The 27208-nt window shown below is 45.4% G+C and overlaps 1 protein-coding gene across 5 annotated transcripts in view; it reads right to left on the reverse strand.

Annotated features, from left to right (window-relative positions):
- Nucleotides 1–27208, reverse strand: part of LOC117353556 (nuclear factor of activated T-cells 5-like) — a 281088-nt gene that overhangs the window by 24158 nt on the left and 229722 nt on the right. For all 5 annotated transcript variants that reach the window (XM_033929614.1, XM_033929613.1, XM_033929615.1 and 2 more), the window contains exon 14: nucleotides 12224–12328. In XM_033929614.1, the coding sequence (XP_033785505.1) occupies nucleotides 12224–12328 (105 nt within the window). The remainder of the gene's footprint in view (nucleotides 1–12223; nucleotides 12329–27208) is intronic.

Here is a 27208-nt window from a genome sequence, read left to right on the forward strand (position 1 = left end):
TTTGAAGTTTCATCTTTGGTGATCCCAAGTTTCGCTGCACGTGACTGACTCGAAGCCTTCTCTCCGACGTCAGAGGAAGACTTCTGGGTCGTATGACGTGCTGCAGGCAGGAAAAAAAGACGAGCATCTCGGCTCGAGCTGCCTCCAATCCCTGCTGTTATCTGGACTTGAATGTGGGAGGTCAACACGGGACACAGAAGGGAGGGGGGAGAGAGGGAGTGCATTTTTGGACACAGAAGACATGAACTTGGGAGAGAGGATAAAGGGAAAGATGCTGAGGTGGGGAGGGAATAGAAAGGGAGAATTGGGAATGGGTGTGTCAGTGAGAGGGGAAGAGAGATGGTTGTGTACACGGGGAATGGAAAAAAGAGGAGAATTTTTGGTCATAGGGAGGGAGTGAGGTACAGATGATAGGGAAGAGAAAGGTGAGGGAGAAATGTTGTGGTGGAAAGGTAACAGTGGGACAGATTGAAAGGGATGCAAAAGGGAGAAATGTTGGACATAGTGGTGAAGGGAATGGAGGGAGAGATGTGGCATGGTGCTGGAGAGGGGTGATAGAAGGAAAAATGTTGGAAAAATGTTGGGCATGGGGCTGGTTGGCAGGAGTGAAAGATGCTGCACATGGTCCGGCTGATGAGAGAGGGATAAATGCTGGACCAGGGTAGGAGAGACCAATGGACAGCAACAGAAGAATTTACAGAAGATGGGAAAGCGGAAAAAAGAAGCTGGGACCAACTTGATGGAAAAATAAGTCTCCAGACATCAAAGGTAAAAATCAGAATTTATTGACTAAAATATGTTGGCTTTGGGAAATGTTTATAGCAGATGTCTTTGTATTGTGTTCAAAAGAAAAGGAAATGCATTTCTGATTTTATTTCTATAGTGTTGAATTACTTGCTGACGACCCTTGCTGTGGCTGATGGGTATCCCCAAGCACCGCCAGCAGAGGACCTCATCTAGAGACGGCCAGAACTCCCCTCCACCAAGTGCAGCAGTTGCTGGCAGCATCCATAAGCCACTGAGGTGCCAGCATCTGTGATTCAGGGACGCTACTGCTGCCTGCCAAGCTTGGCAAAATGGACCCCCGGCCAACTGCAGAAGAAGTCCTCAGCTGACAGCTTGGGGGACCTCATCAGCTGAGTATTTTATATTTACATTAGAGGCTCTGGCAGAAGCCCTTTTGCAAAGTATGTATTCTTCCCAATTAATATTTCCAAATTAATAAAGTGTCTTTGCTTATTTGTAAATGGGTCTCTACCAGAGCCTTTAATTCAGTAGCATAATTAAATGAATAACTACTTCTGAAGTTTGTAGGGACAGGTGGGGAAAGAATTGATTCCAGCAGGGACGGATGGACGTGGATTTGATTCCAGCGGGGACGGGTTTGATTTCTGTCCCTGCGCAACTCTCTACTTTGGTCTTCTGTTAAGTTTGAGGAAGTTCTTTTGTGTCCTTATATTCAGATCCATGCTACTTAGGTATTGTAGGGTAGCCTCAAAAGCATCTTCTGGCTCCTCTCTGCAGCTTGAGTTCTCGAGCAAGGTCTTGGGCATCATCATTGATTCCACATTGTCCTTCAATGACCACCTCCAATCCTTGGTAAAAAAAATGCTTTTTCAGCCTTCACATGCTGAGGAAAGTTAGATCCTGCTTCCATCAAAAACATTTTACCCTCCTTGTCCAATCCATCATCCTCTCCAGATTGCAATTCTATCTACTTAAGCCTAACTAAGAAAAACCTCCACAGACTCCAACGGATTCAGAATGCCGCGGCCAAGTTCATCTTCGCTAAAAGTAAATTTGACCATGTCTCCCCGCTCCTGGCCAAGCTCCACTGGCTTCCGATAATTGCCAGGGTCTACTATAAATGCGCCTGTTTAACTTTCAAAATCCTATATGGTATCCTCTCTCCCTTTATCCCTCTTTCTTGGAATTCCTCAAACCCTAATACCACCAGATCCTCCCACAAATTAAAACTATCCTTTCCCTCTCTAAAAGGCATTTCCCACACAGGAAAGCTAGGGACCTCCCTCCACTTCAAAATCACTGAGCTCTGGAACAACCTTACCTCCCCTCTTCGGAACTTGAGCTCTCTCCAAGTTTTCCGCAAACATCTGAAAACCTGGCTTTTCTCAAAAAATGTAAGTCTCCCTCCAACTTAGGAATCAAGGAAACTCTTATATCTTGGCATCCCAAGTCCTCTAAATTTTCTTCACACTTCTACCTCTAACCCTCTGTTGTAGTTCTTTCCTATTTTTCCTACTGTAAACCGCGTCGAGCTCTACGAACGTGGAGATGATGCGGTATACAAACCTAAGGATTAGATTAGATATGAGGGGAGGAGAATCTTTGCACGAAGGCTCTTAGTAGATGTTGATCAGGGAAGGAGACAGCGGAGATCCCTGTGACTCTCTGCAAGCTGCAGCCCATTTTTGGGACCTCTTATTTCCCTTTCTTACCTCGTAGGTCCTGTTTCCTAGAAATTCAGCAAAACCATTTAAGGACAAATCCATATATGCCCAATTCATTCAATTTTAGGAGCAGTGAGTGGTCTACCACGTCAAATGCAGCAGAAATGCCAAACTATAGCAACACGGATTGTCTACCCCTGCATAAACATGATTTTGCCTTTGACATCAATTCAAGCAGTAATGATTCTGTACTGTGCAACTCCCTGAAACCAGGCTGTGAACTGTGGAATCCATCTGTCAGATTTAAGACGTCAGTCAGTTGTATATTGACACAGAATTCTAATAGTTTTGCAGGTCACGGTATCCCTGCAACCAGCCTAAAGTTTTCAACTCTGGATAGATCTAATCCCAGTGCCTTAGGTATGGGGTTCAGGGTGATGGAAGATATTGTTCTAGGGTACATACTACTACTCAAGCATATGTTAGCAAAATTTGTCAGCCACTGGAGAAATCGTAGGTGTATGTTGTAGCATATTGGCTGGGCAGATGTCCAAACAGCAGAAGTCCTGGCAGTGTTGGTGAACAGAATGTTCAAGTAGTTTGGATAAGAAGGGGGGAGATGAGGTGATAATTTGAGGAGCATATGTGGTCTAGTGGGGTTTTTTTTGAGGAGAGGTATAACTACAGCATATTTGAAGATAATGGGAATAGTTGCACTGGAGAGTGATAAGATTGAGGATGTGACAGATAGGAGGGTTGACAGTGGGAGAGAGAGTGCTAAGAAGGTTGGTGGGAATTGGATCAGAGGAGCAGGTAGTGGGTTTGGAGAAGAAAAGTGCAGTTTCCTTGTCAGTAATGTCAGAAAAGGAGGAAAAGGTGGGAGGGGTTGAGGAAAGTTTGGCAAGGGGGACAGATGGAAGGAAGGGTGTGTGTGTGACCTGGTTGATAAATCAACGTGAATTTTTCTGAAATTTGTTGTAGAAGAACTTGGCCATCGTCTGAGGGGAAGTGAAGGGGGATTGGAAGTAAGGGCATGCTGAGTCGAGAGTTCAGTGTAGCAAAGACTGCGAGGATTAGAGGTAAGAGATTTAGTTAAATGGACACAGTATTCTTGTTTAGTAAGTGAGGGGGGCAGAATGGAAGGATGTTAGCAGGAATTTGAAGTGCATGAAGACAGCATATATGCAGGACTTAAGCCAAAGATGTTCAAGAGATCGGACACAGGAGTGCATGTAGCGGATGTTGGAGGTCAGCCAGGGTTGGGGGTTTGGTGCACTTTACAGGATGTGAGATGGGAGGAGTGAGGGTATCTAGATCAGAGGAGAGAATGGTGTTATAGGAGAAGATGGCTTTGTCGACAGTCTTGAATGACATAGTTGATGAACGGAGGGATGATAAAGTGGTGGAGAGTGTGCCATGAGTATTGTATTCAATTCTGGTCAAAAAAGATATAGTGTAACTAGAAAAGGTTTAAAGAACAGCGACCAAGATGATAAAGGGGATGGAATTCCTTTCGTATGAGGAAAGACTAAAGAGGTTAGGGCTCTTCAGATTGGAAAAGAGACGGATGAGGGGACATATGATTGAAGTCTACAAAATCCTGAGTGGTGTAGAATGGGTACAAGTGGATTGATTTTTTAAACCATCAAAAATTACAAAGATTAAGGAACACTCAATAAACAGGAAAATACTTTTAAAACCAATAGGAGGAAACATTTTTTCACTCAAGAGAATAGAGAATAGTTAAAACTCTGGAACACATTGTCAGAGCGGTTAACATAGCTGGTTTTAAGAAAGGTTTGGACAAGTTCCTGGAGGAAAAGTCCATAGTCTGTTATTGAAACATACATGGGGGAAGCCACTGCTTTCCCTGGATTGGTAATAAGGAATGTTGCTACTATTTGGATTTTGGTCAGGTACTAATGACCTGGATTGACCACACTGAAAATGGGCTACTAGGCTAGATGGACCATTGGTCTGACCTAGTAAAGTTATTCTTATGTTCATATGTTCTTTTGCAGTCCAAGGTATCCAATGTGCTGTCACTAGGATGGGCAGGCTATTGTTAAAACTTGACGGGCTGAAGTTAGGACCCAAAGTAGTAAAATGGATTAGAAACTGGTTGGCGGATAGACGCCTGAGGGTGGTGGTTAATGGAAGTCACTCGAAGGAAGAAAAGATGAGTAGTGGAGTCCCTCAGGGTTCGGTGCTGGGACTGATCCTGTTCAATATGCTTGTGAATGATATTGCTGAAGGGTTAGAAGAAAAGGTTTGCTTTTTTGCGGATGATACCAAGATTTGTAACAGAGTAGACACCAAGGAGGGAGTGGAAAACATGAAAAAGGATCTACAAAAGTTACAGAAATGGTCTAATATCTGGCAACTAAAATTCAATGCAAAGAAATTCAGAGTAATGCATTTTGGGATTAATAATCGGAAGGAGCTATATGTGCTGTGAGGTGAAAGGCTGATATGTATGGATGGGGAGAGGAACCTTAGGGTGATAGTGTCCGAAGATCTAAAGGCGAAAAAACAGTGCGATAAGGCAGTGGCTCTTGCCAGAAGGATGCTGGGCTGTATAGAGAATACAAATTTTCAACTATGGCTATAACACTCTTAAAGCCTTCCTTTATAATATCTTGTTCAACATGCAAAAGTATGGAAGGTCTCAAAACTTTTTCAAAGTAAACAATAACTTGTATCTCACGGACCTCAGTAGTACCAACTGCATGCCACTAAACTTTAGAACATGCAGAATCAATGGCACCCCTAATCGTCATTGGTCCCTTGTAAGTTTTATCATTTTTAGAAATAATTTTGTTTCAAAATTATTTCTAAAAATGATAAAACTTACAAGGGACCAATGACGATTAGGGGTGCCATTGATTCTGCATGTTCTAAAGTTTAGTGGCATGCAGTTGGTACTACTGAGGTCCGTGAGATACAAGTTATTGTTTACTTTGAAAAAGTTTTGAGACCTTCCATACTTTTGCATGTTGAACAAGGGCTGTATAGAGAGGCATAACCAGTAGAAGAAAGGTGTTGATGCCCCTGTACAGGTCTTTGGTGAAGCCCCACTTGGAGTATTGTGTTCAGTTTTGGAGATCGTATTTGACGAAGGACATAAGACGACTTGAAGCTGTCCAGAGGAAAATGATAGGAGGTTTGCGCCAAAAGACATATGAGGAGAGACTGGAAGCCCTGAATATGTATACCCTAGAGGAAATGAGGGACAGGGGAGATATGATTCAGACATACAAATATTTAAAAGGTATTAACGTAAAATAAAATATTTTCCAGAGAAAGGAAAATGGTAAAACCAGAGGACATAATTTGAGGTTGAGGGGTGGTAGATTCAAGAGCAATGTTAGGAAATTCTACTTTATGGAGAGGGTGGTAGATGCCTGGAATGCGCTTCCAAGAGGAAAATGGTGACGGAGTTCAAAGAAACATGGGATGCACACAGAGGATCTCGAATCAGAAAATAATAGTAAATATTGAAGAACTAAGGCCAGTACTAGGCAGACTTGCACGGTCTGTGTCAGTATATGGCCGCTCGGTTGAGGATGGACTGGGGAAGGCTTTGATAGGTGGGATGGGCTGGAGTGAGCTTTGATGGAGACTTCAGTAGATGAAACCTAAGCACAGTACCAGGCAGAGCTTTGGATTCTTGCCCAAAAATAGCTAAGAAGAAGAAAAAAAATTTAAATTGATTCAGTAATTAAAGAGTGAGTAAGGTTGGGCAGACTGGATGGACCATTTGGGTCTTTATTTGCCATCGTCTACTATGTTACTATGGAATGCTTTTATCTGAATCCTGTCTGATTTGGGTGTAGGACTTTTGTTTTTTCTATGAATTCTGAGCTCTGGTTGAAGACTATTTTTTTGTTATCTTTGCTATCGGGTCGATAGTTGGATTTGTCAGATAGTTTGTCCTTATGGTGTTTAATTTTGGAGTAGATTGTTGCCTGCTTCCAAGCTTTTGGCAGTGTCCCTGATGTTAAGCTGGTTGGGATCATTTGGTGGATGTAGGTGCCAAAGATTGAAAAATATTGCCTTAAGATGAATGGGGGGATTGAGTCTGAGGAAGATAAGGTTCAAAGATTGAATTATATGCTGTATATCAGCCAACGAGGAAATGGAGAAGTGAGAACATTTAGAGAAAGGCAGGTTAGTATAATCGTCTGTTGGGGATGTGGGAGTTGTTAAAGGAATGTTGTACCGTGTTTCTCTGAAAATAAGGCATTGTCTTATATTAATTTTGGGCCCAAAAAAGGCACTAGGTTTTATTTTTTTCCATGTACAATGATCATTTCTTCCTTACGCTCCTCCACCCCAATTCTTCCTATTTCCTTTCTCTCCCCACATGTGCAGCATCTTTCCTCCCCTCTCACCCATCTCTTTGTGCAGTATCTTTCTATCCCGCCCTCCCATCCCCATGTGCAGCAGAATCCTTGCAGCTTCTATCCCTCCCATCCTTTGTGCAGCAGAACCCTTGCAGGATCTATCCCTCCCATCCCTTGTGCAGCAGAACCCTTGAAGCTTCTATCCCTCCCTTCCTCCCATCCCCCCGTGCAGTATTTTTCTACCCCTCCCATTCTCCCTCCCCACCGCTGCGCACCCCGTACCCCCCGCTGACCCTTTCATCTCTCTCTGCCGTTCGAACCTCACCGTGAGCCAAAATATCTGGAAACAAACAGCAGCAAAGGCTGCATTGTGGCCTGCTCTTCTCACTTCCGGGTGTTCCTCTGTCGCATAACTGATGATGTCATCAGTAACATGGCATGGAATGGCCGGGTGTGAGAAGGGCGGGCCGTGATGCAGCCTGTGCTGCCGTCGTTGCCATTTGTTACCAGGTATTTCGGCTTGCGGTTGGGGTTTGGATGGGAGGGAGAGATGGAAGGGTCAGCGGGAGGCGGGGGCTGCGCTGCTGCCAGCGACTAGGTCTTATTTTTGGGGCTAGAGCTTATATTAAGACCTACCTCGAAAATCATGCTAGGGCTTATTTTCGGGGTAGGTCTTATTTTCAGGGGAACATGGTATAAGTTCTTTTCTTATGTTTTTTATTTTATCTGTAAAATATCTTGCGAGTTCTTCAGCTGAGAGGTTGTTTTCTGGTGTTGGATTTTGTTGTTTATTAGAGATTTTACAATTGAGCATAGAGCGGATGAATTTTTTTTTGTTTTGATAAGCATTTAGTATAGTATTTCTTTTTAGCTTGGCTAATCTTGAGCTTGTAGTAGTTTGCTTGTTCCTTGTATTTATTTAGGGTAGTAAGAGTTTTTTTCGGGTCTCCATTTCCTTTCTAGTGAGCTTAATTGTTTTTAATTAGTGATATTCAGCAGTGTATCAGTGGTTCCTAATGCAACATGATGAGATAGTGTGGGAGGTGAGCAGTGCAAGTTTGTCTAAATGTTTGCATATTGATATATCCCATTCCTTGATTTGATCGTCTATTGAGAGGTTAGATTGGTCGTCTTTTTTCATCTGAAAGTTTGAAGAGATGGATGGAGTATCTAATTTGTTATAATCTGGGAATGTAATTGTTTTGGGTTTATGACGTTTGATGGCTGAAGTCTAATGAAGTTTGATGAAGGGAAGCCATGGTGAGGTCCTTGTGAAGACCCAAATGAAGAAAGGCAAGCACCACAAGCAGAATACAGTTCCACACCTTCCTGGTCACAACAATGTTGGAAAGTCTTCCATGCCTTAGTGAGGGCAAACAGTAGTCAACTTCTTAAATTTCAGAAGAGTAGAAATGACATCAGAATATCCTTTGTGTTGTAACGCTTCATACTCAATAGCTATGCCGTAAGAGCAAAGCGATTGGGATCCTCCATGTATACTGGACCCTGAGAGAGGTGATCTGGAAGAGCCTGCAGCTGAAGGTCACGACCCCATGCTTAGATGCATCAGATCTGTGTATCACAGTCTGTGAAGCCAATCTGGAGCCACCAAAATTACCCTTCTCTGATGAGTCTCAATACGGCGAAGGACCCGACCTATTGTAGGCCCAGGAGGAAAAACATCCAGTAGAACTCCCAGCAGCCATGGCTGTACTAGAGCATCTAGGCCCTTGCTTCCGGACTTGGATATTCAACTGAAGAATTGGGCGGCCATGAGGTCGAAGTGAGGCCAACACCAGCGTCACACAATGGCTTGAAGTGCTGTCAAGGACAGTACCCACTTGCCCGGATCCAAGATTTGTCTGCTTGAACATTGTCGACTCCCGTCGCATGTCCTGACGAAAGGGCCTGGAGATGACGCTCTGCCCAGAGAAAGAGCAGGTGGGCTTCCTGAGGCAGAGAAGAACTCTTGGTTCCACCCTAGCGATTGACATATTTTACTGCTGTTGCATTGTCAGAGAATACTTGGACCGCTTGATCTTCCAGAGTTGTCTGCAATGTCACCAGTGCTAAGCGAATGGTCCGCAATTCCAATCGGTTGATGAACCATTTCCTTTCGAGAGGTTTCCAACACCCTTGAATGGGATGACTGTTGCAATGGGCACCCCAGGCACGGAGACCGGCATCTTTTTTTTTTAATTCAATTTTCTATACAATTCTCCCAGGGGAGCTCAGAACAGTTTACATACATTTATTCAGGTACTCAAGCAGTTTTCCCTTTGTGTCTTGGCAGGCTCACAATCTATCTAACGTACCTGGGGCAATGGGGGGATTAAGTGACTTGCCCAGGTCACAAGGAGCAGCGTGGGTTTGAACCCACAACCTCAGGGTGCTGAGGCTGCAACTTTAACCACTGCGCCACACTCTCCCCTCATCAATCACAACCACCCAAGACAAAATCCGCAGTGGCATGTCCCTGGAGAGGGACTGCAGAAGGAGCCACCAATTTATGCTGGCCCGGGCCTCCAGAGTTCAAGGAAGAGCAATATGCAAAGTTTCTGTTTGCAGAGCCCAGCAAGAGAGCAATGCGTGCTGTAGAAGATGCATATGTGTCCTTGCCCAAGGAAAAACATTTATGGAGGCTGCCATGGACCTGGAGATAGTCCCACGTAGACGGAGTTACTCTGTCCAGAAGACAAGAAATCTGAGAGCACAGTTTCTGTCTGCGTGCTTCTACAAGATAAACTCGGCTAGCTGCTGTGTCAAACAAGACCCCTAGATATTCCAAGGACTGCATCAGGGTCAAATTGCTTTTCCTGTAGTTCACAATCCAACCCAGGCTTCCCAGGAACTGGATCACCTGATTCACCGTGCGCTGACCCTTGGCAAATGAAGGGGCTCTGATCAGCCAATCATCTAAGTATGGGTGCACCTGCAGTCCCATCTTCCTCAAGTGAGCTGCCATGACCACTAGGCCAAAAGGCCAGGCCAAAAGGCAGAGTTGAAAACTGGTAATGGTTTTCCAGAAAAATGAAACTGGAGGAATTTCCGGTGCACCTGATAAATGGGAATATGTAAGTAAGCCTCTGTGAGATCTAGAGAGGTAAGGAACTCTCCTGGGGCCACCGCTACTATGACAGACTGCATTGTCTCCATGCAAAAGCAAGGGACATTGTTTTTGTTTTATAGTGTTAATTCACTTACCACTCTGGTCCTGATGAAGCTCTCTTAACATAAATGAGAGTGAAACGGAGATCTTCTGTCATTATTGCTATTGTGGTCAGAGAGCCGGATATGAAAGAATACACCTGAGCTAAGTATTATTATATTTATACTACATTATAAAATTGAAATAAGGAAAAATTAATTTAATTAATAATACAAGTCATACACTTTAAATTGAATAAAGAAGATATAAGGACCGATGATAGCTCGCGAAATAGTCACATGCCAAGACTAGCTCTGTTAGCTTGTAGACTGCGAGCGCTTGAGATCCTATTTCATCAAATATATTCAATTTAAATCAAAGTAAGTGTATGAATTTTTTGGGTCTAACAACAGTCCTTTTTGGAAGGGTCTAGTGCAGGGATCTCAAAGTCCCTCCTTGAAGGCCGCAATCCAGTCAGGTTTTCAGGATTTCCCCAATGAATATGCATTGAAAGCAGTGCATGCACATAGATCTTATGCATATTCATTGGGGAAATCCTGAAAACCCGACTGGATTGCGGCCCTCAAGGAGGGACTTTGAGACCCCTGGTCTAGTGTGTTTCACAAGTGTTTTTGAAGTGACGGTTTGATTACATCATTATAAGCATCCCAGATCAAGGTCAGCTAACTCAGGAACAGCGGCAGACTGAGAAGAGGACATGCCTAAAGAGGCAAAACCGCTGAGAGACAAGTCTGAGGTGAAGTGGGACTGTGTAGGGGAAATATGGCTATTCTGAAACGTATTCTACAAATATTTCATAAATTCTGCAAAGGCCTCCGGCCACTGCGGCGTAGAATCACCCTGTGATGATTTCACCTTGCATTTCTTGGGCTGTGTTGGGTCTGCAGCCTTGTGCACGGAACTTGCAGCTGTGCCAAGCCCCCAAAATAAGGAAGGTCACCCCAAAGGGCTAGCCAAGCATTTTAGCACCTGCTTAGTCAAAGGAGAGGCTAAGCTTTGCATTGACGTCTCTCCCAGCTGTGCCACATGGCGCAAGGATGCTTCTGAGGCACTAAATTTGTGCAATCCTGGCAAGTATCCACATTAGGAGAGCTTAAGGACTCCATCCCAACAAGTTTTTAGGCAAAATTTGCAGATTTGGGAGAGCAGGAAACTTTTGAAAAAAGATGCTAAAATTCCAAGATGGCTACTGCTAAGAAATTCATGCTAAAATTGCGATATTTTTAATATCCAGCAAAGCCCCAAAATGGCAATTTTAGAGGTGTTGGAACAAAGGGGAACAAGTAGAAATCTCCAAAACATTGAAATTCAGACCCCCCCCTCCCGATTCACTTCACAGGCTGTGACAGCCTTTACTTACTGTGACCTGTGCTGGAAATGTGCTGCAGCCTGCCTTAGCCCTCTTACAGTAACTGGATCAAAGAATTATTGTGTCATGTTGGGGATGCCTTTGCGATGCTGATCTTCGGGCTGCCAGTCAGACACAGTGCCTGACCGTATCTCCACCCCGTGTACTGGTGGATGCGCTCAGGGAAGGGCAGAGGCGAAAAAATGCAACCAGCACCCTGCAAAACACCGCTGAGTCTTAGGTATTGCAAACAGCCTGTGCTCGAACACTTATTTGGCAGTAGGAGAGAAAAAAGCGTGGATGGCCCAAAGCTCCTAAGAAACAAAGGCAGGCTGCCTAACAGGTTCCACCAAGGACTAATCTATCAGCTGCAGACAGAAGTCTGTGTGCTCTCTATGCAGGCAGAGCTGAAGAATCACCAGAGCACAAAGAAATCCCCAAAAAGGGACAAAAACATTGAAGAAAATAAGAAAAAAAGGAGAGCAGAACAGAAACACTCCTTTAGGCATGTGTTCAGAAGGGAAAAACTGCAGGTAGTGCTAGAGCAGGGGTAGGGAACTCCGGTCCTCGAGAGCCGTATTCCAGTCAGGTTTTCAGGATTTCCCTAATGAATATGCATTGAAACAGTGCATGCAAATAGATCTCATGCATATTCATTGGGGAAATCCTGAAAACCCGACTGGAATACGGCTCTCGAGGACCGGAGTTCCCTACCCCTGTGCTAGAGCTTCAGTGAAGTAGAGGAGAGTCACAGAAAAAATCTGGAGTGGATTCCTTCTGCATATGGCACATGTCTAGAATGTCTTACCTATTGCACTGGAAATAATAATTTTCTGTACTGGCAGTTTTCAGCAAATTCCAGTGGATAGGTTTGAAAACAAATGGCAAGATGCTGGTATACTTCACATGCTACACACAAACAAATTATTTGTACCAATATAAAGCTTACCTGTGTGTTAATGTCTTTCCGATACTTAACTAATGCTTCTGTAAACTTCTGGGTAACCTTTAGGATGAACACTGCATCTTCACTGGACAGTATCTTAAAGTTTTGCTTAAAAAAAAAAAAAAAAGGCATAAAGAAAGATTAGATTCTTACTTCAATAATCATCTTTCTTGTAGATGTGACTAAAAGTCCTAAATGGTGATTTTGTCCCTGATCCCATAAGTTGCTGTGGAAGGATGTCGCACATCTTTCAACTTCACATCCTTCCCAGAGGGCTGAGCCATGCTCTCTCAGTTCGTCCCAAATCAGTGCAAAATACTCTTAAAGGAAGACATAAAGAAGGGTATGGGAAATATCCCCAACTGTCCAATTCTGTTCTGCTCTGTAACAAGTTTAACAAAGTTCAAAATAGAAATGGCATGCAACCAGCATTAACATTTTTGCAGCTCGTAGCTACTCACATAACTATTTCACAGGTAAAAATACCTGTTTTATTATTTTAAAAGATTCATCCTAGCTGAGTGGCAGAAGCATATTTCAGTCTCAACACACACTTTGACTCAGTCAGAAAGCAGGCTCAAAACAATGACAGGATGAGGCCTTAGAAATACTAGACACTATGGACATAAAAAAAGCAGTCCCTCTGAATCTAGGGTGGGACTGCTAAGCCTGCCTTCAGTACAGAACACCCAAAGGCGGCATCCTTCCTGGATGCCATGTCCACTCTATTAAACTTAATGAAAGTATGAAGCTTGCAACAATGTGGCTGCCCTAAAATCTCCTCAGGCGAGACCGCTGAGACTTCGCCCATGAAGCAGCTACATTTCTGGTAGAATGTGCTCAAACCAAAATAGATGGCTTTTTACTAGTGCTGCCCGATTGAGGAAAAAATATTTTGATTCAATTCAGCCTATTAAATCGATTTTTTGATTCGATTTTCTGCCCAATTGGGTAATTTTTCCCAAACATCCTGGTGGGTTTATTTTATAGCCTCTTCACCCACCACTTTGCCCTTTCCTACCCACACTAGCGCTGTGGTGTAAACAAAATAAACAAACAAAAAAGACTTTTCCTCTCTGTTAAATTCTAGCTCACGTTCACAGTCCAACACCAGCTCTGGCAGGATACACATTTCAAATCTGACATATTGTAATCACAAAATAGAAAATAAAATTATTTTTTCTACCTTTTGTTGTCTGGTCATTATTCAAATCATGTTGGTCTCAGGCTCTGTGATAAACATTTTCTGATAACTCACTTGCCAGGGTCTCTTGCCTATTTGTCGTTTTCTTCTTTCTCTGTGATAACCATCCATCTTCCATCTCTGTCCTCCCCTTCCCTCCCCCGGAGGTCTGGCATCTTTCCTTTCTTTCATCTCTATTCCCATAGCTGCAGCAATGGACCCCACCATCCCCAGATCCACTATCTCTCCTTTTCTCAACTACCCTTTCAGCATCTCTCCCTCCTTCCCCACCATCCCAGGTTCCACCAGCTCTCCCTATCTCTTCCCAACTACCCTCCTATCCAGTATCTCTATCCCCCCCACACCATCCCTTGTGTACTGCTTCTTTCCCTTTCTGTTCCTTCCCTCCCTAAATCCCATTATCTACCATCTCTCTCCCTCTCCTGTTTTTAGATCCATTATTTCTTCTATCCCTCCACCATCTCTCCTCTCCATGATCCCCCCCCAAGTTCTTCTCTGCCTCCCCCAAGTCCATCCCCCCATTACCATCCATTTTCCCCCTCCACCAAGTTCATCTCTCCCATCCATCTCCTCCCCATCTCTACCTCTCCAGTCCACCAACTCCCCCGTCCATCTCTCCCTCTCCCCCAAGTCCATCTCCCCTCTCCATGATCGCCCTCCTCCACCATCCATCTCCCCCCTACCTAGTTCCTCTCTCCTATCCATCTTCTCCCCATCTCTCCTTCTCCAGTCGTCCCTCTCCCCCAGCTGACTCCCAACAAAGAAGCCCAGTATTTGACTGGCACAGGGCAACACTCATGTATTGTGGCTCCTACCAAGAGCTCCGGGCACTTCGCACAGTGGATAAACGCTTTTCCCATGAGCAGAAGGTGCAGCCTTGCAAAAGCCAACAGCTTGCGTCACTCCTCGCAAGCCCCTGTGCGCCATCACGTCACCCAGCGCTCGGTGTGCGGGGCTCTGGCCATCATGTGGCGGCCAATGAAAAGCCAGCCACTGGCAGGGCCCAGGAGAGCAGGTGTGCCACTAAGGAGCAGCAGCAGCAAGAGTGGTGCATGTAGATGGCGGATCAGAGCGTTTGCCGGGCTATGGGGGAAGCATGAGCGTGCATGCGGGAAGATGAGGCATGGGCATCGGTTGCCAGCCAAACAATTAAAAATCACCTTGATGCCGCCGATCTGCATGTAGAGGTCCGCTCGGCTTTCCCTCTGCCACCGGAGTCCTTGCTTCTGATGTAACTTCTGGTTTCGCAAAACTGGAAGTTACATTAGATGGAAGGATTCCAGTGGCAGAGGAAAAGCCCAAACGGATCTCTAGCAAGGGGGCCGACGAATCGGTGAGTTTGATTTTTTTACAAAAACAAGATCGGTTCGAATTGATTTACCTGAAGTGAATCGATTCAAATCGCAAATCGGGTAGCACTACTATTTACCATAGCCAACATATGCTGAAGAGATTGCCAGTTTGATCCATCTGGAAATAGACATCTTAGATGCCATCTTACCATGCTTGGCCTGACTAGTGAGAACAAAGAGGTGATCTGAGACCCAAAAGTCATTAGTCACTTCCAGATAAAGGAGACGAGTTCTCTGAACGTCCAGGAGTTTCATCACCTGATCCTTTTTCTTCGACCCTGTGGGATGAAACCTGGGTAATCGGACTTCTTGGTTGACATGGAAGGCCGAAACAACCTTGGGCAAAAATGAAGGAACTGTGCATAAAGAAAGCCATACTTTTGTAATCTTAAGGAATGGCTCCCTGCATGAGAGAGCCTGCAATTCTGAGAGTTTTCTAGCAGATGTGAAAGCTACCAGAAACACCGTCTTGAATCTGAGGTCCAGAAGAGAAGCCTCCTGCAAAGATTCAAAGGTAGCATTACTGAGCCCTTTAAGGACCAAATTAAGACTCCAGGATGGGAAGGGCGATCTCACCAGAGGATGCAAAGAGCTCTCTTATAATATCTGGATGCGAGGCCAGAGAGACTTTGTTCCCACGAGCTCTGAAGCATGAGAGAGCTGCAACCTGAATTTTCAACAAAGCAACTACAAGGCCCTTCTCAAGGCCTGCCTATAAGAACGTGAAAATCTCTGAAATTAGAGCTTTCAAAGGCTCCATGTTGTCTATGGCACACCAGTGCTGAAAGTTTCCAGGCCACAACGGTTGAAAGCTTTTTAGTTCTAAGGAGAGTGACTATGACCACCTCCGAGTAACCTTTCCTCACTAGGGCTGCCTGTTCAAGAGGCATGCCATAAGCCCATAACATTCTGGATTATCTCCGAGTACTGGGCCCTGAGTCAACAAATCAATGTGGACTAGCAACCTGAGACTCTTGTCCCTTTGCAGATGAACCAGGTCTGCGTACTAAGGCCTGTGGGTCCAGTCTGGTGCCACAAGAACCACCAGGCCCGGGTGACTCACAATCCTGCGAATGACCTGCCCTATCATGGGCCATGGGGGAAACACATACAAAGATTCCTGTTCTCAGCCATGGTTGAACTAATGCGTCCAACCCTGAGCCCCCAGGCTCAAACCTTCGGCTGTAGTAGCAATCTGCCTTTTTTCCCACTGCTGAGGCCCTGAGTTCTATCTGCGGATGACCCCACTACTGAACAATGCAGTCAAACATCTGTGGAGACAGTGACTAAACCTCCCAGGTCCAGCGTCTGCCAGCTGAGGAAGTTGACTTGAATGTTCTCCACTCCTGCTACGTTGGCTGCAGAGATCATCTGCAGATGTCCTCTGCCCATCTAAACAGGAGATGAACCTCTAGCCATAGCAGAGCACTCTTGGTGTGCCCCTGTCATATGACATAAGCCACCGCTGTACTGTTGTTCGAAGAGACTTTGACTGCCTTCCCTTCCAAGGAAGCTGCTATTGTCTGCAATACCAACTGAATGGCTCACAGCTTCAGGAGATTGATGGACCATTTTCTATGAGAGGAAGATCAATGAACTTGAACCAGATGCCTGTTGCAATGACCACCCCAGCTGTAAAGGCTAGCATCTGTCATTAGGATGACCCACGAGTTTAAGCGGAGCGGCATGCCCTTCGAGAGAGAGGCTGGTGAATGCCATTATCGCAAGCTGCTCCTAGCCTTTGTCTGCCACAGAAGTTACTAATGGAGTGAGTCTGACTGGGGCAACCAGCGAGACAGTAGGGAGTCCTACAGGAAACGCATATGAGCCTTCGCCCATGGTGCCACCTTTACAGTCATCGCCATTGACTCTAGAACCTGGAGGTAATGCCACACAGTAGGCGCTGGCCTCACCAGTAGCTCCATTATTTGCTGTTGGAGCTTCTGTTTGTGTGGTTCTTGCAGAAAAACATGGCCCACTGCAGTGTCGAACCAAACTCCCAAACTCCCAGTTGGGTTGGAACCATATGACTTCTTGAAAATGACTTTCCAGCAGCTCAGGTCCTCCAAAATATGGACCACTTGCATCACTGCCTGTTTTCCTTTTCGGATGGGGCTTGGATCAGCCAGTTGTACAAGTACAAGTGCACCTGGATCCCTGTCTTGCAGAGATGAGTGGCCACCACTTCCATCACATTCATACAGGTACATGGTGCCGTGGCTAGTCTAAACAGCAGTGTGGAAAACTGGGAATGTTGTTCCAAGGCACAAAATCTTAAGTACTTTCTGTGGGCTGAACAGATGAGATTATGAAGGTAGGCCTCCGCTAAATTCAAGGAGGCTAAGAATTCCCCCCAGGGTCACCACTGCAATGACTGACTGAACTGTCTCCATGTGAAAACTAGGCAGTTTCAGCACTACATTGATGGATTTCAGATATAGTTTTGGTCTCCAATCGTCTGAGCCTTTCTTGGGTACAATGAATTTATATGGAGTATCTGCCCAAGTTCAATTCTTTGTCTGGTAAGGGCTCTATGGCACGAATATCCAAGAGATACACCATTGCTCATACTCTGCTTGCCTTTTCTGGCTGACTGGCGAATCTACAAAAAGGTTCAAGAGAGGAGGGTGATCTTGTAACCTTTTCAAATGATCTCTAGGATTCAGTGATTTGAGGATATTTGCTCCTGGGCCTCCACCTTATGATCCTGTGTGTCCTTTATTATCACACCCCCTTCACTGGGTAATGAGATCCGCTTGGTAATTTAGGCTACCAGCAAATTCACCTTAGGCTGATCAAACTTCTGCTGGAAATCAGGAATCAATGGGTAGAGCTTAGACCTTGCTACCCTCAGGGATCCCTCCAGGGCCTCCCAATAATCTGTGATGATCATAATATCTGGATGTGAGGGAAAGTGCATCATCTGAGCTATGAAGCTGCACATAACTGAGCACTGAGAAGTGGAGACTTGCGGGCATTCCAGTTTCAATTCACGCAACAAATCCACAATAAGACCAGAAAGCGCTGTTGCCTTAAATAGGTGCCAACCATCAAATCCTCTCCTTGGTCCAGGGTGACCACTGCCTCCTGCCTGCCAGCCTCATGCTGAGAGCCAAAATCTTCCAGGAGATAAGTAGTTCTCTGGGATAATAAGGGCATGGAGCCAGAACCTCATCTGTTCCAGTTTTTGACAGACTGGGCCTCCAGGTCCGATGACAGGTCTGCCTGTAATCAGGGAGCCACCTGAGTGAAAGTACTCCACCTGGGACATGCCTGCAGAGAAAACGGGCCAACCCCAACAATTTAAATATGCACTCCATATCAGACTCACAAAATCAGGAGTGAACCCCTGACTGGACAGGTCAAAGGACCCTTGGAGAGACCCATTCTTCCTCCTTGTGGGCTCTGTGGCAAATATGGGACTGTTGTTTGCCAATTCATAATCAGATGGCTCCAGAAGGGGTCTCTTCCCTGAAAAATGAGCCTCCTGCGGATCCCCTGCCCTAGAGGACTCAGCGATGGCTCAGTACATTGTTCCCCCCCTTACATGGTACACAGATGCTCCTTAGCTGACCAACCAGCGCAAACCTGGCATGATATAAGGGTAGAAAAGCCTGAGAAGTCCATCCTGGTTGATTTTAAGCAAAACTGAGGGGGTTTGAGGTAAATAGATGCTTTTAAAAGATAATTGAGAAATCCAAGATGGCTGCCCCAGCAGTGAGTCTGGTGCCAGAAACAGCACAGGAGAGAAAATTGAAAAATCAAAAAATGTCAGAAAAGGTTTTTTGAAGGTAGGGGACCCTATCCCTGGTCCCAGAAAGCTCAAAAACTACAAAATTCACCTCCCCTTATTTTCCCCTTTAGGTTATAGTAGCCTTACTTACAGTGCCATGTGGAGCCTGTCATTGTCAACTCAGATCCTGCAGCTGGGAAGCTGGAGAAGACTGTGCCTTAAATTCTACACAGAAAGTGTGATCTTCTGGCTGCCAGTCTGACCAATGTCGGACAGAGACTCAACCCCCTACACCCCTCGCATCATGGGGATGAAAGTAGAAAAAAACCATCTGGCTCTGATAAAGCCCAAACAGCCGGACATAGAGACAAACAACCTGCACTCAAGCTCTGATAAATCAGGGATGCAAACAAGCTGTTGGGGAACAGGCACCAAGTTCCAAAAATATTAAAGCAGGCTGGCTAGGTAAGTGACCCCGAGGGCTGATCCTGCTAGCAGCAGACTTCCACTGCATGAGTCTGCATCTTCTCTTAGGCAGAGATCCAACCACGTGGGAACCTCTGAGCATGAAAGCCTTGAACTTCGGATGTGAAAAGCACCAGAAAATAAAAAAACACAGAGCAGATCAGAAAGGCTTTCAGAAGGAAAAACTGAGGGAGCATGACACAGCTCTCTGGGAAGGAGGCAGAGTTGAAATATGTGTAACATCTTTCTGCAGCAAATTGTGGGCTCAGGGACAAAACCCAACCGCTCAGGACTACTAGACAAATTGCATTAGAAAAATGTGTTATTTTGTTTAAAAAGATGAAATTTTTTTCAAATATTACTAGCTTATAAATTTTAGACACTAAGGCCCAAATTCTTTATTCAGCGCCTTAATTTGTGCATTCAAATCCGTGTCCACAACCAATTTGCGTGCATAACTTAAGACCTATCATCACCTAAAATTGGCAATTAACCTCAAAATTGATACTAATTAGAAGTTATGCGCAGTGGTCAGTTCTAGTATGCAAATCTCATAAAGGGGTATGGCCAGGGAAGAGCATGGGAGAATCATGAGTGTTCCTAAAAGTTATGTGCCCTGTTATAGAATATATCTAATCCATGCACAACTTAGGTGCAGTTATGTAGGCCATGGCTTAAATGGGTGCATATAAATGTTATGCCATATATGGCCACAAAGCATGATTCTATATATGGCATGTGCCTTTTATAGAATTATGCTGTTATGATCAATACCAATTTTTAGATGCTATATACATAGGGTTACCATATGGCTCCAGAAAAAGGAGGACGGATTGAGACATCAATGGAAGTAAAACCCAGATGTCTCTATCCATCTTCCTTACTACCATTGCTTTCAAATGAAGTAAAACTCGGATATCTCAATCTGTCCTCTTTTTTCCGGAGCCATATGGTAACCCTATATATATATATAATCAGGCCCTAAGGCCCTTATTTTAGAAGCATCTTCACATGTAAATAGTGACACTTAAAAGTGTAAATTGTCCACATGTGCAAAGAGATTTTAGAAAGCTGTTAACCACATGTGCAATCCATAAAAGTTCGCAAAGAGGTGTGGCTAGGGCATGAAGAGGGAGTAGTTTAGGTAAGTCTGACATACTGCCAAGTATTCACCATTTTATAAGGGGAATATATATGGATATGGAAACATTTATACGCTGGCATTTACACATGCCCTAAGGCAGGGGTGTCAAACAATCACATAAGGGGCCGAAAACTGAAAAAAGGCTAAGTCACGGCCAGAATTTTTTTTTAAAGAAACTTATGGGTCCTTTTATTAAGGTACGCTAACCAATTTAGCGCACACTAAATGTGCACGTTAATAAAAGGACCCCTTAGTCTTAGTAGAAGTATAGGGTTCAACCTTTCCATCCCCACATCAGTTCTTTGATGCAAACAAAATAAATTAAAAAGACAAAGTTGTGCTGTTTCTGAAACACCAGTATCAAGATTGTTAACTGAGCTCAGATAAGTGTATTATTTAATGTTGCATAATTATTCACTTACTTTGGAGTAAATGATGAAAAAACTTGTGCTTAATTAATGGTGGGAGCACATGAAATATGTCAAGCTTATTTAATATGATACCTCTAATGCTTTTATATTGAATAGTTATATATAATTTTGTTATGATTTTTGCCTGACTAAATTATATCTTCCTAAGAACATCAGCCCCAAAATACCTTTCCTCAGCTGCAGGTCTGCTTGGGACCTGACTCTGCAGGTTACATTACATTACATTAGTGATTTCTATTCCGCTATTACCTTGCGGTTCAAGGCGGATTACATTCAAACTAAAAACAAGAATTACATGCAAAATTTTAAAGAATAGAATAAGCGATGATATAAAATTTTTAAGGTAATAAAAAAAAAAAAAAAATTGGGTAAAGAGTTACCAACTGGAAGTAGAAGTCTTTAGGAGATAAGAATGGGGTGAATTATGTGGTTTTAGATGACATTAGGTTAGAACATAAGAAGTTGCCCCCGCTGAGTCAGACCAGAGGTCCATCTTGCTCAGCGGTCCGCTCCCGCGGCGGCCCATCAGGCCTAGTGCCTGAACAGTGATCCCTGATTAATTTTATAATTTTACCTCTAATCCCATCCCTATAATCTACCTCTACTCTTACCTGTACCCCTCAATCCCTTTGTCTTCCAAGTACCTATCCAAAGCTTCTTTGAACACCTGTAGCGTGCTCCTGTTTATCACATCCTCCGGTAGCGCGTTCCATGTATCTACCACCCTCTGTGTGAAAAAGAACTTCCTAGCGTTTGTTCTAAACTTCTCCCCTTTCAATTTCTCTGAGTGCCCCCTTGTACTTGTTGATCCCCTTAATTTGAAAAATCTGTCCCTGTCTATTTTTTCTATTCCCTTCATGATCTTGAAGGTTTCTATCATGTCTCCTCTAAGTCTCCGCTTTTCCAGGGAGAAAAGCCCTAGCCTTTTCAGTCTGTCAGTATATGAGAGGTCCTCCATGCCCTTTATTAGCTTAGTTGCTCTTCTCTGGACTCTCTCAAGTACCTCCATGTCCTTCATGAGGTACGGCGACCAGAATTGAACACAGTACTCCAGGTGCGGGCGCACCATAGCACGATACAGTGGCAGGATGACTTTCTTCTTCCTGGTCGTGATACCCTTCTTAATGATACCCAACATTTTGTTTGCTTTCCTTGAGGCTGTTGCACACTGCGCTGACACCTTCAATGTTGTGTCTACCATCACTCCCAGGTCTCTTTCAAGGTCGCTCACCCCTAACGCTGATCCCCCCATTTTGTAAGTGAACATCGGGTTTTTTTCCCCAATATGTATGACTTTGCACTTCCCTATGTTGAAACTCATTTGCCATTTTTTGGCCCATTCTTCCAGTGTTGTCAGATCTTTTTGGAGATCTTCGCAGTCCTCCATGTTATTTACCTTGCGATATAGTTTGGTGTCATCCGCAAATTTAATAACCTCACATTTTGTTCCTGCCTCCAGGTCGTTAATGAATATGTTGAAAAGTAGCGGTCCCAGCACCGACCCCTGTGGAACTCCGCTAGTGACCCATTGCCAGTCTGAGTAATGGCCCTTTACTCCAACCCTCTGTTTCCTGTCCGCCAACCAGTTTTTGATCCATCGGTGGACCTCCCCTTGCACCCCGTGGTTCCATAGCTTCCTTAGTAGTCTTTCATGTGGCACCTTGTCGAAGGCTTTTTGGAAGTCAAGGTAAATGATATCTATGGATTCCCCTTTATCCATCTGGCTGGTTACCCCCTCAAAGAAGTATAGTAAGTTCATGAGGCATGACCTGCCTTTGCAGAAGCCATGCTGGCTCGACTTTAGCTGCCCATAGTTGTCGATGTGTTCCCAGATGCTGTCTTTAATCAGTGCTTCCATCATCTTTCCCGGGACCGAGGTCAAGCTCACCGGCCTGTAGTTTCCTGGGTCTCCCCTTGAGCCTTTCTTGAAGATGGGTGTGACATTTGCTATTTTCCAGTCTTCCGGAATCTCTCCAGTTTTTAAGGATAGGTTGCATATTTGTCTAAGTGGTTCAGCTATTTCGTTCCTTAGTTCCTTGAGTACCCTTGGGTGAATGCCATCCGAACCTGGCGATTTGTCGCTCTTTAGCCTGTCTATCTGCCGGAGGACATCCACCTTGCTTACCTCTAGTTGGACCAGATTTGCATCCTGCTCCCCCATTACGATCTCCACAGGTTCCGGAATGTTGGTTGTGTCCTCCCTCGTGAAGACTGACGTGAAGAACTTATTTAGCCTGTCAGCTATCTCCTTTTCCTCTTTTACCACTCCCTTTCTGTCCCCATCATCCAAGGGTCCCACTTCCTCCCTTTCTGGTTGCTTCCCCTTAATGTACCTGAAGAATGATTTGAAGTTTGTTGCTTCCCCCGCCAGTCTCTCTTCATATTCTCTTTTTGCTTTCCTAACCACTCGGTGACATTTCTTTTGGTGTTTTTTATGCTCCTTTTGGTTCTCCTCTGTTTTGTCCTTTTTCCATTTTTTGAATGATGCTTTCTTGTCTCTTATCGCCTTTTTCACTGCATTTGTTATCCACACTGGGTTTTTTGTTCTATTTTTTTTGCACCCTTTCCTGTACTTGGGAATGCACAGGTTCTGTGCTTCGTGTACTGTGCCCTTGAGTAGGGTCCAGGCATTTTCTACGGAGTCCATCTTCCTTGCGCTGTCGTTGAGTTTCTTTCTCACCATTCTCCTCATGGCATCATAATTCCCTTTTTTGAAGTTAAGTGCAGTCGTTGTAGTTCTTTTTACCTTTGATGATCCAATTTCTAGCCTGTACTGGATCGTGTTGTGATCGCTGTTTCCTAGTGGGGCTAGTACCACCACCTCCTTAGCGGGTCCCCCTAGTCTGTTGAGGTCAAGAGTGACATCACCCCGTGTTGGTTCCGTGACCAGCTGTTCCATGAAACAATCCCTCGTGACCTCCAGGAATTTGGTCTCCCTCATGCAGTTTGAGTGCCCAATTCCCGGGAAGTTGAAGTCTCCCATCACCACCACACTTCCGCTTTTGCATACCTGCCTCAGTTCAGCCTCCAGATCCTGGTCGATTTCTTCCGTTTGTCCAGGTGGGCGATAGTACAGACCCAATTTTGTGTCTGCTCCAGTTCCTCCTGGTAGCTTAACCCATAGTGATTCCAAGTCGCCCGCCCTTACTGCTGTTTCCATCCTGGTTAAAGGTATGAATTCTTTTATGTATAACGCTATTCCTCCACCCTTTTTGTGTGACCTATCTCTCTTGTAGAGTTTGAAACCTGGTAAAGCCACATCCCATTCATTTTCATCAGTCCACCACGTTTCTGTGACTCCAATTATGTCTAGTCCCTTTTTGCTGGCTAGGACTTCCAGCTCTCCCATTTTAGCCCTTAGGCTCCTAGCATTAGTGTATAAGCAAAGTAAGTCCTGTTTGTTCGCCTTTCTTGCTGTTTTTCCTCGTGGTTTGGCGCTCCTGGCGTCCCCCTCGTGAGTAGCCAGACCCCAAGCCTTGTCTCGGTCATCCTCCTCCTGTGGTGTGTCTGTTTCGTCCTCAGCTTGTTTCCCTGTTTTTGGTTGTCCCTCTGGATTCCGTTGTTCTCTATTAGTGCTGCTTGCCAGTTTTATTCGTGCACTATACCCCTGCATTTCTCCCTTAGGTCCTTTTTCAAAAAGTTCCCACTCAGTCCTGAGCCCTCTTTTACAGTGTCATTGCTCAATATCTTTGGCCCATGTCCCCTGCATTGCGTCCTTAGGTTCTTTTTCCAAAAATTCCCTCTCAGTCCCGATCCCATTTTTACAATGTCCTTGCTCCATGTCCATGGCTCTGGGCCCCTGTAATGCATCCTTAGGCCCTTGTTCCAAAAATTTCCATTCAGTCCCGAGCCCTCTTTTACAATGTCCTTGCTCAGTATCCTTACTTGATACTTTTGTCCGATGTGTCAGATCGACTGTCGGCTTTCCCCTCTTCCTCAGTTTAAAGCCAAATCTATGACGCTCTGTGCGTTGTGTGCCAGCATCCTCGTCCCCGTCGTGCTCAGGTGCAGTCCATCTCTCCTGTAGAGCTTATTCTTTCCCAAGAAAGTTGTCCAGTTCCGTGCAAAAAGGAAACCCTCCTCTTCGCACCATCTCCTGAGCCAACCGTTTATTGCTTGTAGTTCGCTCTGCCTCCTTGCGTCCACTCTCGGTACTGGCAGGATCTCCGAGAAGGCTATCTTCCTTGCCCTCAGTTTCAGTTTCCTCCCCAGGATCCTGAACTGATCAGTTAGTGCAGTCCTGTTGTAGTCCCTCCTGCTGACGTCGTTGGTTCCAACATGGATTACTACAGCTGTCTCCTCCGTCTGGGCCCCTTCCAGGATCCTCTCAACTCTGTCCATGATGTCCTTTGTTCTTGCCCCCGGGAGACATGTCATTAGACGGTCCTCTCTCCCTCCAGCTATGTGACTGTCCACTCCTCTCAGGATTGATCTCCCACTACGATAGCAGATCTCACCTTCCTCAACTGTCTCTCTGGTCTCAGGTCTGTGTCAGTGGCGCAGTCCTCAATTCCCTCCTCCGGGTTCTGTTGGGTCTCCTCCTCATCTGCCTGTCCATATTCTCCGCAAGGTCCTACTCCCATGGTGTCTGGTGGATTCTGTTGTCCGCCCGTTGGTTCCCTCCTGATGAGCTGGTGGTCCCGTGCCTCCACCATCCTCCAGGCCTCCTCGATGAAATTCTCGAACTCTCTAACTTGTTCTGTGATGTGCTCCACTCTGGCGGTGTCCTCCGTTGCCCAGCATTGTTCCTCTATGGTGCAGAGTCCCTCCAGCTCCTGTACTCGAACCTGCAATCTCCCGACCTCCTTCTTCAGGCTATCCAGTTCCTGGCATCGACTGCATATGTATGCCCGCCTCCCGGAGGGGAGGTAGTCATACATATGACATTCGATGCAGTATACTGGGTAGCTCTGCTGTGTTCCTACAGCCTCCATTACTTCTTTCTCGTTCCTATGTCCCACGTGTGTATGGTGGTGCCTGGTGCGCAGCTAGCTGAAAGAGTAGAGAGAGAAGAGAGAAATGAGTATAGAAGAGGTACCTGTGGTTTATTTTCAAGAAGTTAGATGTCGATGCTGGGCTGCCCGGTCTCCTGCCTCCTTCTCAAGGCTCCTTCGCAAAGGCGCTCTCGCTAAGGCGAGTGCCTTTGCCGCTTGCCTTCGCCGCGCGCCGTTGGCTCCTCCCCTTTTATGGGGGAGTTCGGCTGGTGACATCGGGGGTGGGCGGAGCTATCTCTCGCCTCCTCCCCTTGGCTCCGCTTTGTATGGTTTCGCCCCTTGGCTCTCCTCCCCTGCTTTCAGCTCCGCTTTCCGGTCGCCTGTTTTTAACCCTCTCACTCTGTCCGCTCTGGTCTCTGTCCGCTCCGCTCTCTGTCTCCTCTCTCTTGACTGCTTTTAACCTCCTCTCTCTGTCCGCTCCGCTCTCTGGCCACCTGCCTCAGTCTGCACCGTTCTCAGCCCTCTATTCTCCTCTCTCTGCCCGCTTTCCGATTCCTCAAACCCCGCAGCTTCCTCCACTGCCTGCCTGCCTCGTGGTTTGGGTTGCAGTTCAGCACAGCACCTCCTAGCTTCCCCTTGCTGCAATGCAAGAATATTAGAGAGTACTAAGGGTATAGAGAGTGTTGGATGTTGGGTTGGGATTAGTCCTGCTGGATAGGTTTTATGTGTTTTTTGAAGAGTATGGTTTTAGTATCTCTCTTGAAGGTGTTGTAGTTTGTAGTTGAAGATAACAGGGTGGTGATTTGTCTGTCCAGTTTAGCTGCTTTGGAGGCTATTAGGTTGTCATAAAGTTTTTTTCGTTTGACATTTTTGGATGATGGATGAGAGAATAGTGAGTGGGTTCTTCTGTGTCTGGTTGAGGAGGATTGATTTAGTCAGTTATTCCAGTAGGTTGGGCTTTCATGCTGCATCATCTGTAGGTTTACATGGCCTGCAGAGGATCGCTGGTCGGCAGTAGCAATCCTAGCAGGCCACCGTAGTCTCAGCTGCATGTTCCCTCTGGCGCGGTCCCGTACGTCAGAGGAAGGGCGGGACAATGCCAGAGGGAACATGCAGTTGAGGCTATGGCAGCCTGCTAGGATCGCTACTGCCGACCAGCGATCCTCTGCAGGCCACATGAACCTACAGATGATGCGGCTTGAATCTACAAATGATGTGGCGCTTGTACCGGAGGGCCAGCTTTAGGGGAAATTGGAAATTGTCTGATGGGCCATATTTCATTACCCCACTGGCCAGATTTGGCCCGCGGGCCAGAGTTTCACATATCTGCCCTAAGGCATGCATAAAGGTCTGCATGAAAGGCAAGTGCAAAATTTAAGGACACACCCCTCATCCCAAACATCAATAACCCTCCCTTTTGAGTGCACATGTGACAGTAACTCTCCTTCTGATTCCTCTCCTGGGGGGGAGGGGTTCTCTTCAGAAAAATGGTTCTTTCTCCTATCTCCTATCATGCAGCCCCATGCAGAAGGGTGAGGTTCTGGGGCCATAGTTTGAGGATGCTTAGAGTAAAGGTTAATAGTCCTGCACCCCCTTCCCCTATCATGGTGCAACATATCTCCCCACTTCCTTCAAAACAGTTTAAATAAAATATCAATGGATTTTCACCCAGCTCTAATTTGGACCTTTTTTTTTTTTTTTTTAAACTTAGAACAGCATTCAGCA

Source organism: Geotrypetes seraphini, chromosome 2, assembly GCF_902459505.1.
Source record: "Geotrypetes seraphini chromosome 2, aGeoSer1.1, whole genome shotgun sequence".
Classification (NCBI taxonomy): domain Eukaryota; kingdom Metazoa; phylum Chordata; class Amphibia; order Gymnophiona; family Dermophiidae; genus Geotrypetes; species Geotrypetes seraphini.